The sequence below is a fragment of the Bos mutus genome, chromosome 3, assembly GCF_027580195.1.
Source record: "Bos mutus isolate GX-2022 chromosome 3, NWIPB_WYAK_1.1, whole genome shotgun sequence".
In the NCBI taxonomy this organism is placed as follows: domain Eukaryota; kingdom Metazoa; phylum Chordata; class Mammalia; order Artiodactyla; family Bovidae; genus Bos; species Bos mutus.
Genome location: NC_091619.1, coordinates 76,784,891 through 76,801,834, shown reverse-complemented (window position 1 = coordinate 76,801,834; position 16,944 = coordinate 76,784,891). Strand labels below are relative to the sequence as shown.

Genomic DNA, 16,944 nt, shown 5'->3' with positions numbered 1-16,944 from the left:
ATTAAAGCAAGATCTTTAGATGTGATATTACAATTTAGTTAGTATTGCTACAAACAGAGCAAAGTCACCCCTTTAGATCCCCGACTTACTGTCAGGGGATTGAAAATCTTTCCTACATCTTGAAAATCTTGAAAAAGAATTTAGGAATTTTGTAGGATTAAATGCTGCAACCTAGCCAAGAAAGCACCTCCAATGATGTCATTATCAGAGTTTTGATGTGACCATTTCTTGCTTCTGTTTATTTCCTTATTTATTTTGTACAGTTCCACTGTTTCCCCATTGTAGTCTGATCATTCTATAAACGTAAATTCACAAACTGTTTATTATGATTCTTTGAGTGTATGTTTCAGGTTATTTCCGTATGGCGCTGGCTAAGCATTTAACAGGAAATTCAGAGTAGGGAAACCCATCAGTTGTTCCAATGCCTGCATAGGGAAACACCCATTAATGTCAAAATGGCATTCTCTGCAGGTAATGGGTTTCTTCTTTATTGTAACATCCCAGACAGAGTAGTGGTTTGGCTCAATGACTCCCTGTTGCAGGGAATCTTTAATTAAACGCAGAGAAAAAGCTGCTAGTTTCACTACAGATTTTTGTGTCTGCATTGGCACAGAAGAATCCAACAGCTTCTTTAACCAGAATGGTAAAGAATGACATTAGGAGAGGCAGGGGTTATAGTGGCCTTTTAGCAAAAGTAGTCATTATTAGGAGTGAGGTGACAGGGAGAAAAGTAAATTCAAAAATAATGCCAATATAGTTTTGTGCCAAAGACTGAGAGACCAGAAAGAGATTTTAACGGGAACCTTAAGGGGCCTGGGTTCTATGCTATTAAATCACTGTCTGGAACAAGGTAATTGCAAAATAAATATCTGTTGAATAAATTGCCCTTTGAGCTTGGGAAAGTTGCTGACTTCATCTGAAAAATGAGTGTGTGGGATTATTATTGGTTCCCAAACCTGGCTCTGACCATCAGAGTCACTTGGACAGCTTTTTTTTAAAAAATTGGTTCAGTAGGACTGGGTGGGGCTCATAAGTCTGTATTTTTCAAAAGTTCCCTGGGTTATGCTGAACCATGCTGGAAACCCCTAAACTAATCAAGATGACCACTAAAATTCTTCCCTAAAGTAGAGTCATAGGCTGATGAATCGAGGAGGTGGGGGACACCCAGAGACAGCACTGAGATTCCAGGGATAGAGAAAACCCTTGCTCCAGCCCTGCAGCCAGGTGCCCAGGGTCCAGAACAGCTGCTTCCGTGTCTGTCTCTGGGCTCGCTTTGCTTTGATGAGTTGTCCACAGGGTCCTGTGAGCAGGCGGAGGTCTCTAGGGAGAACATGTGACTATGCCATCAGCTGCCAGAGTTGAGAGCAAATCATCTAGATCCCGGCAGGCCATCTGGAAACGTGTCATTTTCAAATGGGGAAGTTGTCTTTGGATTCATTTTCGCTGAAACAAGTAGAGATAAATGTAGGAACTTTTGGAAGCTGCATTAACTCTTTCAGCCACAGGGTCTCATTTAGTTCAGTGATGTAGCTGTCGAGCACTTTGATAAATGATAGCCTCGGTGCACCCACAGGCATATCTGTGGCCTGAGAGTTGATGCGTTTTGAAGAAGAACTCTCAGGATCCATCCATCCCCCTGTGAAGTGAAATAGAATATTTGATTGCTGATGTTTTAATCTCATGATATAGAAGAAAGAGCTTTTGAGCATGTAGATATGTTTCTCTCACTAACCCCGCTGCTGCTGCTGCTGCTGCTAAGTCGCTTCAGTCGTGTCAGACTCTGTGCGACCCCATAGACGGCAGCCCACCAGGCTCCCCCGTCCCTGGGATTCTCCAGGCAAGAACACTGGAGTGGGTTGCCATTTCCTTCTCCAATGCATGAAAGTGAAAAGTGAAAAGGAAGTCGCTCAGTCGTGTCTGACTCTCAGTGACCCCATGGACTGCAGCCTACCAGGCCCCTCCATCCATGGGATTTTCCAGGCAAGAGTACTGGAATGGGGTGCCATTGCCTTTTCCGCTCACTAACCCTAGCTCTCCTATTATCTTGTTGTAGCAGAATTTTTTAAAAGATTAAATGAGATGATTATAAATATTTAATATGCATATTTTAATAAATGTAATGCCTGTTACAAATGAGAGGCATTGTTATTATTCATGGGATTCATAGACGCAAGGTATGAAATAATACTGAAAGTATAGTCTTTGTCTAAACCTCAAATGGTAATAAACCAAAGCTTTAAAGTAATCATTCAAAGATTATAAACCATTCATTTTTCTAATATATATGCCACTCATCTAAACTGAACCTAGCTACAGTTATATGGATCTTTTAAATTAAAAAAATAAATACAAATATAATAAAGTGAGCAAAACATAAAGCATGTTTTTATTAACCTGGGCTTGGCTACATGAACATTTTTGATTATATACACAGACAAGTTATTCATTTTAATGAGAAATTTACATATAAATGTTGATGTCACACCTTGAAAATGTATGAGTGTAATTCCCCCAAATCACCCTGCAAACAGAAGACCTGGGATTGAGTTCCAACTGCCATTCTTGAACAAGTGATTTAGCTCCTCTGGACCTCAGTTGGCTGCTTTAGAGATTAAATCACCTATCACAGGATTGTCCTGGAGGTCAACTGAGATAATGCTAGGATAGCCCTTCCTAAGGTGTGCTATCCATGACAGACCATTAGAAGTTGTTTTGAATATTGTAATGGGTTTTCACTGGCACACAGGGGTTCTCATTGGCATGCAGGGACTGAAAAACCTTTTTTTTTTTTTTTGTTATTGCAGACAAACAGAATGACGTGGAGATTCCATCTCCCACCCAGAAAGACAGGGAGAAAAAGAAAAAGCAACAGCTCATGACACAGATAAGCGGAGTGAAAAAACTGATGCATAGTTCAAGCTTAAATAATACAAGCATCTCACGCTTTGGAGTCAACACGGAAAATGAAGATCATCTAGCCAAGGTGTGTATAAGCTGGGTGTGTGCACATGTGGCACTGCTTTACAGCAGACAGATGCCCAAAACCTATTAGAAAATGATAGTGGTCGCTTTTGCTTTATTATTAAATAGTATGATGAGGCTGATGTGCCCTGTTTTTCCATTGCGGTACACCTAGTTAAAGACCCTTTTTTTATACCAAAAGACCAGATTTTGACCTGAGTTGGGTTCATTAACTCACGAATGGAGAATCCTGTTGAACACGTATTAGGAGAATCCAAGGTAAGGGCAGTAGGCAGGACTGAATTATCCCAAAGGATATTTCAGAGACTGTATGCAAAGGATCAGTAAGAAAATATGTACTGATTGGCAGAACTGGAGAAGAAATGAGAGAAATTGACAGCATTGACTCTTGAGCCTTAACCCTAGTAGTAGAGGAAGGCTCAGAAAGAATTCATACCTCTTCTCGGAGGCTGTGCAAGGTGACTTTTCAGCCTTGTGAGACTATGAAATGAGATCAAATGTACATTCAGTGAGGCGGTAGCTGAAAGATGTCATTAGCGGAAGGCTGATTACATATCAGGCCAAGACTCTACAGAGAGCCTGTATTCCTAGTGTGTGCATGCTAAGTCACTTCAGTCATGTCTGACTCTGTAGCCCTTTGGACTTTAGCCCACCAGAGCTCCTCTGTTGATGGGATTCTCCAGGCAAGAATACTGGAGTGGGCTGCCAAACCTCCTCCCCCTGTATCACTTACTCTGGGCAATAATTAATAATAGAATAAATTGCTCCTTTAATCAGATAATCTTGGAATAATCCCACAACACAGGATGGAATGATGTTTCTTCCAGGTCTTTCTGTAGCCCAGAAGCTCTAGGAGATAATGGGTGACTAGCATCTTCATGACCTTTTACACTAAATTAGGGTTGATTCACATACATTCTAGCAGCTAAGTCTCCTTGACCTGGTTCTCAGTGATAATTAGCAAAGGGCAGAGGAGTTTTCTAGCTGAGATTGTTTTCTAGTTGTTACTGATGGACCAGTGAGCAGAGAAGGGGAGCTACAGGGAAATAGGGCTAGGATGACCTCTAATCACTTATACCTACTTCTGAAAGCAACATTGGTTGAGGACTGACATGGCAGAAAAATTATAGGCCAGCAGCCAGATTTACAAATATACACACACTCTCCCTCTTCTGAAAAATATATACAAAAGCGTGTAACTAACATGAAGAGGACACCCAACCTCCCAGACCATTCCATTTTCAAATGTTCATGTAACTGGAACACTAAATAGATACTCTATAGACTGAGTCAACTCGTGCCCCCAAAATAAATGAAAACGCTGAGGCCTGCTAACAAAAGTGTTTTTATTTCTAAATTTCTCTCATTTTGATGACAGGAGCTGGAAGACCTGAACAAATGGGGCCTTAACATCTTCAATGTAGCTGGATATTCACATAATAGGCCCCTAACATGCATCATGTATGCCATATTCCAGGTGAGTAAATAGGAGTGAATGTTGGTTATCCAATTGGATCTTCTTTATGGTTTTTTTTCCATCCCAGTTTACCTTTCTGATTTGGCTTTTCTTCATCTTTGGACATCCACTTATTTATTTTTTATCCCATTTTGTTATACAGGAAAGAGACCTCCTGAAGACATTCAAAATCTCATCTGACACCTTTGTTACCTACATGATGACTTTGGAAGACCATTACCATGCAGATGTGGCGTACCATAACAGCCTACATGCTGCTGATGTGGCCCAGTCAACCCATGTTCTTCTTTCTACGCCAGCTTTAGATGTGAGTAGTTATGATCTGGTTTGCATACCTTGCCCATCCTCTTTAAAAAGTACCATAGAAGATATGATATATTTAGAGAAATAATGTAATTAGGTGATTGTACATACTTGAACTGGCTCTTTATATTATGTATAACATGTATCAATCAGGTTATTAATATAAGTGGATGACATTTCTACTTGCTTTCTGGTATTAGAGTAGCCTTTCCTTTGCCTCTTTTACATTTGAAAAAATATTTAATTATCAAGCTGGTAACAGGGAGCTTTATTTTTCATTGTGTCTCCAGTACCTAATAAGTATCTAGTTTGACATCTAGTGTATAGTCTGTATGTGCTGATCTGAATTGCTGCCACACTATCCCAGGCACTGTGAGAGAGAGCACAGAAATATAATATAAAATGTTACCAATAGTTCCTATCGGGCTTCCCTAGTGGCTCAGACAGTGAAGAATCTGCCTGCAATATGGGAGTCTGGGTTCGATCCCTGGGTTGGGAAGATTCCCTGGAGGAGGGCATGGCAACCCACTCCAGTATTCTTCTGGAGAATCCCCATAGACAGAGGAGCCTAGTCAATTACAGTCCATGGGGTCACAGAGAATCAGACACAACTGAGTGACTAAGCATACAGTTCCTATTAATAATAAGCATCCATAGGCTTATTCTCCTAAGAGTTCATAAAACTGATTCTATGTATTGAAGGAAAAGTAACTGAAAATCTAGAACTGAGGATTTAATAATGCTGAAGCAAATAGAGATAGCATTCCATCTTGTCTGATATCTTTCTAGAAGGTGGCTGTGGCTGCTTCCCTCACTGACAGTACATTTGTATATATCAATATATGCAGCCCAGGGGGTCCAGCAGGCCATACTCTCCCTTGACAGATGGCAGTGGTGGTTAGGTATTTCCAAAATGTGCAGGCTCACCCAGGAAGAGACTGTCTATGCCCTAGCCCAGACCACTTTTGCACGTTCAGCTTGGAGGGTGAAGAAAGATTAAATTGACCCCTGCTCTATTGCTTGGATTCCATATATTCTGAGAAATGAAATCCAAGAAGTTAAGACTGTTTTATTTCCCTGAAGGAAAAAACAATATTATTTTTATGTCCGTGTAAGTATCACACGGTGGGACAACACTGTTTATCAACTATCTATCGCTGTTACTACTATGTGGCTGGGGCTTCCCTGGTGGCTCAGTCAGCAAAGAATCTGCCTGCAATACAGGCAATCTGGGTTCAATCCCTAGGTTAGGAAGATCCCCAATATTCTTGCCTGGGAAATCCCATGGACAGAGGAGACCTGGCAGGCTACAGTCTGTGGGGTCAAAAGTATTGGACACAACTTAGCAACTAAACCACCACCACTGTGTGGCTAGAAATTGATTGTGAGTGCCACAGATGTTTAGAGAAGGAAGAGTTAAATGTGTGTGTGCATAATTTGATTTGAAGGATCAGAGATGTAAGTAACCCCAAAGGATGATGAAAGACATTTCAGCCAGAGGAAGACATTTTAGCCAGAAGCAAGTTATACCTAAATAAATACTAGGTTTAAATCATTGTGTACAGGTGGGGCAAAGGATGCTTCACAGGAGTTGAGTACTGGGCATCAGGTCTCACTTATTAGAAATGTTCTCATATTCTGTCGAGAGTAATCACTGAGTGGATAGGTATTTATTGAATGTATGAATGAAAAGTGCAAAAGCTTCTGACCACACTACAAGGTTAGTTTTTAAAAAACAACTTATTGGCAGTCTTATAAATCTGGAATTTGGCCTTACTCAGCCTGAAAACATACGAAGGTTTTTATGTCTCTGGGCGGAGCCAGTCTGACTTGCTTCTTTGACCTGTATGTGCTTGCGTTACATAAGCACTATCCTGCCCTACCACTTATCCGAGAAACAAACATTGGGTACCACCTGATCTTTTACTATAAGCATTCCCCGAGCCACAGCCTGCAGGCTTGATGTGCACATTAAGAGACCTTGTGATGATGGACAGAATCTACATTGAATTGAATGTGTATTGAGAGATTATGTAAATCAACAAACCACATGAATGAAATGGGGTACCTCAGTGTGAAGCTGAATCAGCAGGCTAGGCTAATGGAACACGGAATTCAATGAGCTCATTTTGCTCTACAGGCCGTCTTCACAGATTTGGAAATTCTGGCTGCCATTTTTGCAGCTGCTATCCATGACGTTGATCATCCTGGAGTCTCCAATCAGTTTCTCATCAACACAAGTGAGTTCACCACTAGAATAGTCATTCGAGATAATTGTATGATTCACTGCTTCATTTTTTTCCTCCTAATGTTTTCATTATGGATAATAATAAGAGTAATAATGAGGTCATCCTTCCATTCCACTAGACTAGTTAGACCTTTCCTGGATACTGTGTCCAGTCTAGCAACATCATTTTGAGCTGCATGGAGAACTTGGGAAAGGTCAGAGGGGACCCATAAAAAGCACTCAATGTTTGGAAAATACAATATGTGAGGAAAGAGTACCTGATGTGGAATTATCTAGTAAGGACAAGGAAAGGCTTGGGAATAACGTGGTAATGATTTTCAGGATTATGCAGTGCTCTCACAGAGAGCATGGTGACCCACTAGTGTCCCTTTCTACAGAGGAAGCAGGTCCAAATGTTGGCTCTGAGCATGCAAGCCTCCAAATAGAAATAAGACTCCAGAAAAAGCACTGGAATAGGCTTCTACAATTCAGGGTGGATGGCTGGGTCATTAAAAGTCTCCCACCCTCTCTTCCAACTGCATAGGTTTGATTATGGACTGGTCAGTAATATGGACTGGTCTGACTTCAGTGACCTTCAGGGTTGGTCCAACCTTAGGATCCCAAGCCCTACTTGAAGCATTTATCATGCTCAAAACATTAAGTATCCATGCTAATGAAAACCCATGATTTTCCCCACCATTTCTAAATGCTGAAAACCTAAATACTTTTCTCTTCTGAGAATATTGTTATCTTGTTGTGGTCAAGATTAACATCAAGTGCTGACAGTTTTAAGAAATGTTGGAGCTACTTGTTGTCAAAGAGCCCTTATCATCTTTTATCATCAGAATATTTGAATGACTAGGTATGAGGTACCTTGTTTATTTTACCTCATTTTTCCATTGAAAGAACATAATCTCTGGGCAGCTGCTTGTCTGTGTGAGTTATATCAGCTGGTGTATTGTGGCATCATGAGTCATCCCATATATAGGCCAGTTCACACAGAAAAATGGCCTTTCTGCCAGAGCCATGTACAGCATTACAATACATAAAAGCCAGCTTGCAGATCTATGCTGTTGATCACAGGATGAACGAGGCAAGAGTGCTGAAATGACTTCACATTTCCCACCACCTTTTCTGAAGATGTAACTCAAAGCACAGTTAAAACAATGGTTTATGACTAATAGCACCTACTGCTAGTAACATATTATCATCACTTGACTATTATTCTTGACTAGGAGAAAATGTGGCTTCAAGAGTTTGATGACCGTGTTCTCAACAACAGATCATGGCGCTGTTCAAAGGATGCCTGTGATTTTTCTGTGTGAAAGGCAGGCTAGAAACTATAGTTTAGGTATCCACATAATGCAGTTTCTGGCATTATAGGGCCCTAGGGCAGAAAATCGGAGAAGGCAATGGCACCCCACTCCAGTACTTTTGCCTGGAATATCCCATGGATGGAGGACCCTGGTGGGCTACAGTCCATGGGGTTGCTAAGAGTTGGACACAACTGAGTGACTTCACTTTCACTCTTCACTTTCATGCATTGGAGAAGGAAATGACAACCCACTCCAGTGTTCTTGCCTTGAGAATCCCAGGGATGGGGGAGCCTGGTGGGCTGCCATCTATAGGGTCACACAGAGTCAGACATGACTGAAGCGACTTAGCAGCAGCAGCAGCAGCAGGGCAGAAAATGGGACATCAAGATTGCTGTAAAAAATTATTGTTTTGTTACCATATTTATAAAAAACTTCAAAAAGCTATATTATTTGGATAAAGTAAAAATTTAAACTCACACCATTATATTCTTCGAAAATCCAAAACTCACAATTGACAGAGCTGGGAAATATATCAAAAAGTGAAATAATGTGAAAAATTGTAATACCTCAGATAAAATTTAGTGACATTTTCAGTCTTTTCTTTTCCGAAGTACAAAATATGTGAAGACATGAAGTTGCAAACTGAGATAAAAATAGGATTTAATTGCTTGGGAATGCCCTTACCTAAAATGTCAAATTCTTCAACTGAAGTGAAAAAGAGAAAAAGGATTTTAAAAATACTATAACTTTTAACCAAAAAGAACATTTATATGCTAATATATACTAGAAGCTTTTTTTTTTAGAAAGTGACTCTTTTTAGAGGGAGACTGTTTCTCTAAGGGAAAATGACATATAGGGTCTTGGTTCTTGAAATCATTTGGAGAGAACTTGCTCTGATTTCATACTGAGGTAATGTCACTGTTTGAATTGTATCCCTTTTCATTAAATCATAATCTTGTTTACTAGATTCAGAACTTGCTTTGATGTATAATGATGAGTCTGTGTTGGAAAACCATCACCTTGCCGTGGGTTTCAAACTGCTCCAAGAAGAACACTGTGACATCTTCCAGAATCTCACCAAGAAACAACGTCAAACACTCAGGAAGATGGTTATTGACATGGTGAGACTTTGGCCTCTCTGTGATCCTTACTTACTTTTACTTCTGCGGGAAGAGAAAATCCATTCATTCTCCTTGATAAACTGAGTTTGTTGAGAGTTTTCTTTTCTTTTTTTTAACCCCAGGTCTTAGCAACTGACATGTCCAAACACATGAGCCTGCTGGCAGACCTGAAGACAATGGTAGAAACAAAGAAAGTTACAAGTTCGGGTGTTCTTCTCCTGGACAACTATACTGATCGTATACAGGTATTGGATGGAAGCCTTTGATTTAACACAAAGCCGCACCGCACTAAATGAAACAACAATTAAAAAAAGGAAACAAATAAATGTACTTAGTTGCATGTCCTAGGTTACGATTACAACTTCAGGCTTATTTTAAGAACAAGCAAAGGAAATGGATATTCAAGTTGATCCTCTAATTTACAAAGAAAAACAGAACTCTACTTATTGAGTTGCTTAATTCTAAAAATAAACAGCAAAATCTCATTGTAATAGGGTGTACGTGCCTGCTGATCCCGAAAGCTCGTGTTTGGATATAAATCCCACTGACTTGAGCTTTGTCAGGTCTGTTTTGGTTACAAACTGCCCTCAGCTGGTCTCCTCTTTCCACAAGTGGAAAATATGAAGACATCTACTTTGAGTAATTCTTTGCATTTTTTCCAAACTGAGGAAAAGAAACTATGGCAGCAGCATCTGACCTCTCATGTCCCTTTCAATTTTTAAATTCAGTGAGTGTCAATAGAAGAAGACACATTTTCCCTTTCGGGACACTAATAATGGCAAATAACCAACTCTGGCCAGCACCGTTGTAATCTTGCTTTTTTGGTGCAAACACCATAATTATAATGCAACTAAAATGTTCTTGGGTCTGGTACCAAGAGTACTAGTACAAGAGGGATGAGATGTTCTGGTAGTATTTATACCTAATTTTATGGGATTTTCAAAACTTGATGATTTCAGGTCCTTCGCAACATGGTACACTGTGCAGACCTGAGTAACCCCACCAAGTCCCTGGAATTGTATCGACAGTGGACAGACCGAATCATGGAGGAATTTTTCCAGCAGGGAGACAAAGAGCGGGAGAGGGGAATGGAGATCAGCCCCATGTGTGATAAGCACACAGCTTCTGTGGAAAAATCCCAGGTATCTAATATAAGGTTTTTAAAGTTTCTGTAGGCTCTGCTGATGGTTGAACTGGAGGACTCTTTCTAGCTATTTTCTCTTAAATATATATATATGTATATTATATATAATATACCTATATAAAATATGTATTATATATATATGTATATGTGTGTGTATATACACACACACACACAGATATACACGGGCTTCCCAGGTAGCAGCACTAGTGGTAAAGAATCCACCTGCCAGTGCAGGAGACACAAAAGACATGGGTTCAATCCCTAGGTCAGGAAGATCCCCTGGAGTAGGAAATGGCAACCTGCTCCAGTATGCTTATCTGGACAGTTCCATGGTTAGAGGAGCCTGGCGGGCTGTATTTCATGGGGCCACAGAGAGTCAAACACAACAGAGCAACTAAGTAGCATATATACATATATATACACATATGCATATATATACATATATATGTGGGTGTGAAATTATAAGGAAGCAACTACTTATTTAGTTTCATTATACTCGTGACTCATTTGCCTTCTCCATTACACTCAATTTCGCAGTGAGGAGATAAAGCGGTCTTCAGAAAACCCATCAAAGTTTGGATGGTGTATCCTCAGTGTAGATCAGTACCTATGACCATAGCAAATCCAACTGAGTTAACCGAATGCTGCCATCTCATCCCTCCAGGTTTCCCCCAGCTCTGTCTTTATCTAGAACCTCTACTCTTCACCCTTGTTTCTTGAACCTTGTTTTCAGTGTCCAGAATCATACACACTGCCACCATCACCAGAGGTGGCGAATCTCTTTTCCACATATCTCTTCTGCCTCATGGTCAAAGCCCTGTCCTGTGTCCCAAATATACATATTATATATGTGTGTGTGTGTGTGTGTGTGTGTGTGTGTGTGTGTGTGTGTACACACACACATACACATGGGCTTCCCAGGTGGCACTAGTGGTAAAGAATCCACCTGTCAGGGCAGAACTTAAAAGACGTGGTTTTGATCTGTAGATCCAAGTTTGCCTCTACACTTCTGAGACTAGACTGAGATCTTTTGGTTGTATCCAAAGTTAGTTACAAACTCCCTCTGTGCTGGAGGTACATTAGACTGTAGGCAGGGAGATGCCCCTAGCTGAAAAATACGTAGCACTAGAAAGTATCGATATCCTTACAGCAGGGTGTCAGGTGAATAACCTGCCCTCTTGGTTCAGTTCACCAGCTCATCACTGTCCTCCACCCAGAGCACTCTCCATCACTGTGAACAGGTCTCCCTGTTTCCATGACATTGTGGTCCACTGTGGCATTTCCCACAGATGGGCTTTGGTGAGCACTGTCTGAGTAGACTGGTGGTGAAACCTTTGACTAGGTGCTCTTCAGATCTGTAGTGTTCTCTCACCCCAGGGCCTAGGAAATAAGCAACTAGAGGCTGCCTTTCTTATAAATGCTGAACATTTAGCAAGAGCAAAACAAATGAAGAAAGAAAATGGCTGCACTGTAGTTCAGCTGATTGAATTTTCTCCATTGCCATGAGCTTTTTTTTTTTTTTCCAAATCCCTGGAAAACACATTGAAAATAGTATTTAAAAACCTTTAAACACATGTAAAGAATTAAAAGAGAGGAAAGAAGAGTGGGTGGAAGAGAAATATTTGAATCATCTATAGTCGGTCTTATAACCAGTACAGATCAGAGATACCCTGACTTTGGTGTGAATTCTGTTAATGCTAGGGAAACACCAGAGAAAAGAATGAAAGAGAGGAAGGAAGGAAAGAAAATAGGAAGATAAGAGTCATGTATGGCTAAGGTTCTTTGATATGGTACAACTTGGGATGTATGAAATAACTGGCCCCAAACCAGAATATTAACAAAGAGGTTTCCAGCAGTGTGGAGAGTTAGCTGTGTAATGCCCCATGGGTGCACAGAAGTTGCCCTTGCTTGTCTACCCCTGGATCCTGACCCAGCATCTCTCCAGCTCCTCAGACCACAACAGGGGAATTCCATTCCCTCATTCACCTAGTGCCTGTTCTTTCTCTCAACCTGCTCCCACCCCCAATGTTTCCTGTTTGTCCCACAGTGGACGGGTCAGCATAAGGCCACAGAGCCAGCACATGCAGGATGCATAGCCCCTGCGTAAACCAGAACAGAGCCATAAGCTTCATGTTTCTTCACAGGAACACTAGCAAAGGAACCGCTTAATTGTCTTTATTTTTTCCTTCTTTCTCCCAATGGAAATGATGGTGTGCCCTCTGGATCTAAAACAATTGCAGACATGTCCACAGAGGGGATATTTATTTGTTTAGGAGCTTGAAGTATTTTCAAGTGTTTTACCTACGTCGTCTACAAACCAAAAGCATTCCACAGGACTTGAGACATGCCAGAGTCATCCTGGGCTGGCTCCCTTTCGTTTTAAAACCACGGCATATTTTAAAGTTATCAGGGAAAGAATGTTGAGTCAGAGCTCAGTGGACCAGGGGCTTCCTTCTTCAGAGAATGACTCACAGAATCCAAGGAGTGACAAAGCCATTCCCAGCCAGGGTTATATCCAGACTTCTTATTTGGCACACGTCAGAGGAAAAGTAATCTAGTTTTAGTGAGACCAACACAGGCTTTGGAGTCAGACAAAGTTGGGACAGAGTCCCAGCTCCACCGTTTACTGGCTCTGTGACCTCTGACAAGATATTTCTGAACCTCGATGAGTCTCACTGAACCTCAGTGGGTCTCCTCAGTTTTCCTTTGTGAATGGTGAATATCCATTCTCAATCTGTGGGATTAAGAGCAATAATGCATATATTGCATTCAGTGCAGGATGTACCATATAGTAAATGCCCAAATAACAGAATCTGGTATTATTTAATCTTTGTTGGGTTGTTGTGTCTTTTTTCTTTTTCCTCTTGCAAACCAGGGCAGCTTGCTTGCTTTTCCAGGGCCCATCACAATAACAGAGATGTAACTTTATTTTTCTTCAGGTGGGCTTCATCGACTACATTGTCCATCCCTTGTGGGAGACCTGGGCGGACCTGGTGCAGCCTGATGCCCAGGACATTCTGGATACTTTAGAAGATAACAGGAACTGGTATCAGAGCATGATACCCCAGAGCCCCTCCCCACCACTGGACGAGCAGAACAGAGACTGCCAAGGTCTGATGGAGAAGTTTCAGTTTGAACTAACCCTCGAAGAGGAGGATTCTGAAGGCCCCGAAAAAGATGGCGAGGGCCACAGCTATTTTGGCAGCACAAAGACGCTCTGTGTGATCGATCCGGAAAATAGGGATCCTCTGGGAGAGACTGAGGTAGATATCACCACAGAAGACAAGTCCCCGATCAACACATAATCTCCCTCTTCATGCGGAGATGAACATTCCACCCTTGACGAGCATGCCAGCTGTATGGTAGGGCCAGCCTGCCATGGGGGCCGAGGCCTGCAGGGGACAAGGGCCATGTGGCCTTTCCAGTTACTTGAGTTCGGAGCCAGAATGCAAGACCGTGAAGCAAATAGCAGCGGCTCAGGAAATTCCACGGTTGACTTGCCTTGCTTGCAAGCTGAGTGGAGAGCTGAAGCTTTCTGTGGTTCTGGAGGCCAACTGTGCATCACGACCGAATGGCTTGAAAGTGGAAGACACCAAACTGAGAGATTTTTCTGCACTATGTTTTGGGCATCTGTCCCCTCTGGTGACTGAACTGACTAATAAGGTCATTTCTAAATCTGCTTACCTGTCCCCTTGTCTGCCACCCCGTGTGCCTTTTTTGTAAAACATTTTCACGTGTTTAAAATCCTGTTGAATACCTAGAATTTAGTATCAGCTTCTACACAGATAAGCATTACAAGCTGACAAAAACTTTTTTGACTCTTTCTGAGGGGAAAAAAAAAGGAAAGGAAATTGTCTTCCTTCTTTCTTGGGCAATATCTTTCACTCAATTACAGTTACTTTTGCAAATAGAAAGGCTACACTTCTAACCACATTCGACTTCCTTCCCCTATGGTCCCAAACAACTCCTCAGTTGCCCTTAAAACAGATCTCTGTCTGCCTGCTTTGAACAGTACTTTTTTCCCTCTAGAATTGCACCTCTTTGCTGTAAACAGAATAAAGTTGAACAAACTAAGGGGTAGGAATGGGTAGTTGTCTTGTTCACAGTAACAGTCTGTGTAGAATTCAGCTTCACAAGGCAATTGCCCTGTCGGGTCCTGAACCCCTGTGCCGCTGGGGTTGCACGATCCCCATCCTGTTCTCTTGCTCCCCTCTTCATGCTCACACCAGTTACACTGTTTCCAATTTAATGCTGCCGTCTTTCTCTTGCACTGCCTTCTGTACTAACACCTCCATTTCTGTTTATAACTGTGTATTTATTACTTAATGTATATAATGTAATGTTTTGTAAGTTATTAATTTATATATCTAACATTGCCTGCCAACGGTGGTGTTCAATTTGTGTAGAAGACTCTGCCTAAGAGTTGCAACTTTTCTTGTAACGTTTTGTATTGTGTATTATTATATAACCTGAACATTGCTGAAGAGATGTCCCCCTCGCCAGTTGGGTCTGCCCTTTTCCTGGTCTGAGTTGCTAATACTGCTCAACTCCTTCATGAACTGGCTTTGAAAACAGGACTCTCACATTAGATACTAATGGTTTCTACTGAGATTTTACTTTTGTATAGTTTGCTGGGGTGTGGGGGCAGTGGGCTATGGTTTTTACCCCTGTTCTATTCAAATCTGTACACATGAGTTGAGTTTTAACTGAGTTCTACTATAATTGAGGCTTCAGTTTAACAAGAAACACTACGTTTGGTTTAACAAGCAACTCACCAATCATTCTTCTGAGAGTCCCCAAACTACTGACTTTGAAGAGAAATTTCCCAGCCTGCCATTAAGCAGGAATGTCAATGTTCCAATTAATTACTAAAGAAAACAATAAAAACAATGTGAATTTTACAATGAAATGTGAACTGACATAGTAAATTATGCAAATGTGAAGCTTCTGATAACACTTGTTAGACCTCTGACTGGCTTCAGTCTCTGTAAAATCTATTTCATGCTTTCAGTTCAGCATTGTGACTCAGTAGTTCAAGAAATGGCACAAATGTGCATGACCAATGGGTTTCTATGTCTATGAACACTGCTTATTTCAGGTGGACATTTTATTGTTTTCCAAAGTTTCTCACAATGTATGTTATAGTATTATTATTATATATTGTGCTCAAATGCATTCTTAAGAGACTTTTATATGAGGTGAATAAACAAAAGCATGATTAGACTGCAGGCCCAATTATTTTGTGGTTAGTTCTGATGCATTAAAAGCAGATATTTTTTTCTCTTCTCTCCTACCATACTCCACAAAGAAAACCACCCACTTTGCTTGGCCAACATCACACCTAAAGTTTCATAATCTGTGTCCAAAAAGTCCCCTAGCTTGGAACATTTACTTTTTTAGCAACTGTTCGACAAGGTCGGTGGTGCAAGAAGGGAGATGGTGAATTAGAAGAAACAAAGCCCCTTTAAGAATCTGAAGAGTTTAATCTGCTAGATGAATAAAAGTAATCTCCCACGTGGTTGGATCCTCTAGAAAAATGAATCCCAGACTCAAAGAACATTAGCTTGATGTAGTCAGATGGTCCTATTGATTCATTTGACACATGAAGAATCGGAGGTCCAAAGAGTCACGTTAAAGCACAATGCAAGGAGTGCTGGCTGACACTCATGGTCACCTCAGTGATCCATGGAGTCTCCTGTTGACCATATGGTTATGCTTTTCTTTCTGGAAAGAACTATGTAAATATCATAAGCAAAATAACTCTTTGTAGAAAAAGTCAACTTAGAAAAATTTTATCCTGAGAAAGTTGTGTGTGTGTGTTGACAAAGGCTGCAAATAAGAATCAGTGGTAACCCATGATATTTAAACCACAAAGGGAAGTGGTTGTGAACTAGGAAGGGGGTCTGCTCTAGAAGAACTCCACTCAATAAACTGAAATTACTGTATTTCTTTTTGAAGATGACTGAAGGTGAGCCACTGTTGCAGAACCAACTTGCCTGCTGGTTCCAAAGTAGGGTTTATAGCTCTTTGCCACCATCCTGATCTCTGATTTCACCTGTCTGTCTCTAAGCTTTTACTGATTGAGTGACAAGTGAATTGGTTAGAATAGCCACAAGTGTGACTTCAAAATATCTAGAGCTATAAATATTTATAAATATTTGCAGGTCTGTTCCTACAGAGTAGTTCCTAACCTTTGGTTCAAAATTAGAATCATCTGGAGAATAAATATTTTGAAAAATACTGATGTTTGAGTTCCATTCTCACTCCCAGATTTCTGTTTGAATTGGTCTTGGGTGGAGCCCTGGTCACTGGATTTTTCGGTCTCCCCAGGTAATTCTAACATATAACCTGAATGGAGAATCAACTGCTTCAGA

At 40.9% G+C, this 16,944-nt stretch overlaps 1 protein-coding gene across 5 annotated transcripts in view; it reads left to right on the top strand.

Annotated features, from left to right (window-relative positions):
- Positions 1-15,793, top strand: part of PDE4B (phosphodiesterase 4B) — a 548,634-nt gene extending 532,841 nt beyond the window's left edge. For all 5 annotated transcript variants that reach the window (XM_070367883.1, XM_070367884.1, XM_070367886.1 and 2 more), the window contains 8 exons: positions 2,805-2,983; positions 4,361-4,459; positions 4,602-4,766; positions 6,903-7,002; positions 9,272-9,426; positions 9,549-9,671; positions 10,386-10,568; positions 13,510-15,793. In XM_070367883.1, the coding sequence (XP_070223984.1) occupies positions 2,805-2,983; positions 4,361-4,459; positions 4,602-4,766; positions 6,903-7,002; positions 9,272-9,426; positions 9,549-9,671; positions 10,386-10,568; positions 13,510-13,875 (1,370 nt within the window). In that variant the 3' untranslated portion in view covers positions 13,876-15,793. The remainder of the gene's footprint in view (positions 1-2,804; positions 2,984-4,360; positions 4,460-4,601; positions 4,767-6,902; positions 7,003-9,271; positions 9,427-9,548; positions 9,672-10,385; positions 10,569-13,509) is intronic.
- Positions 15,794-16,944: the final 1,151 nt, after the last annotated feature.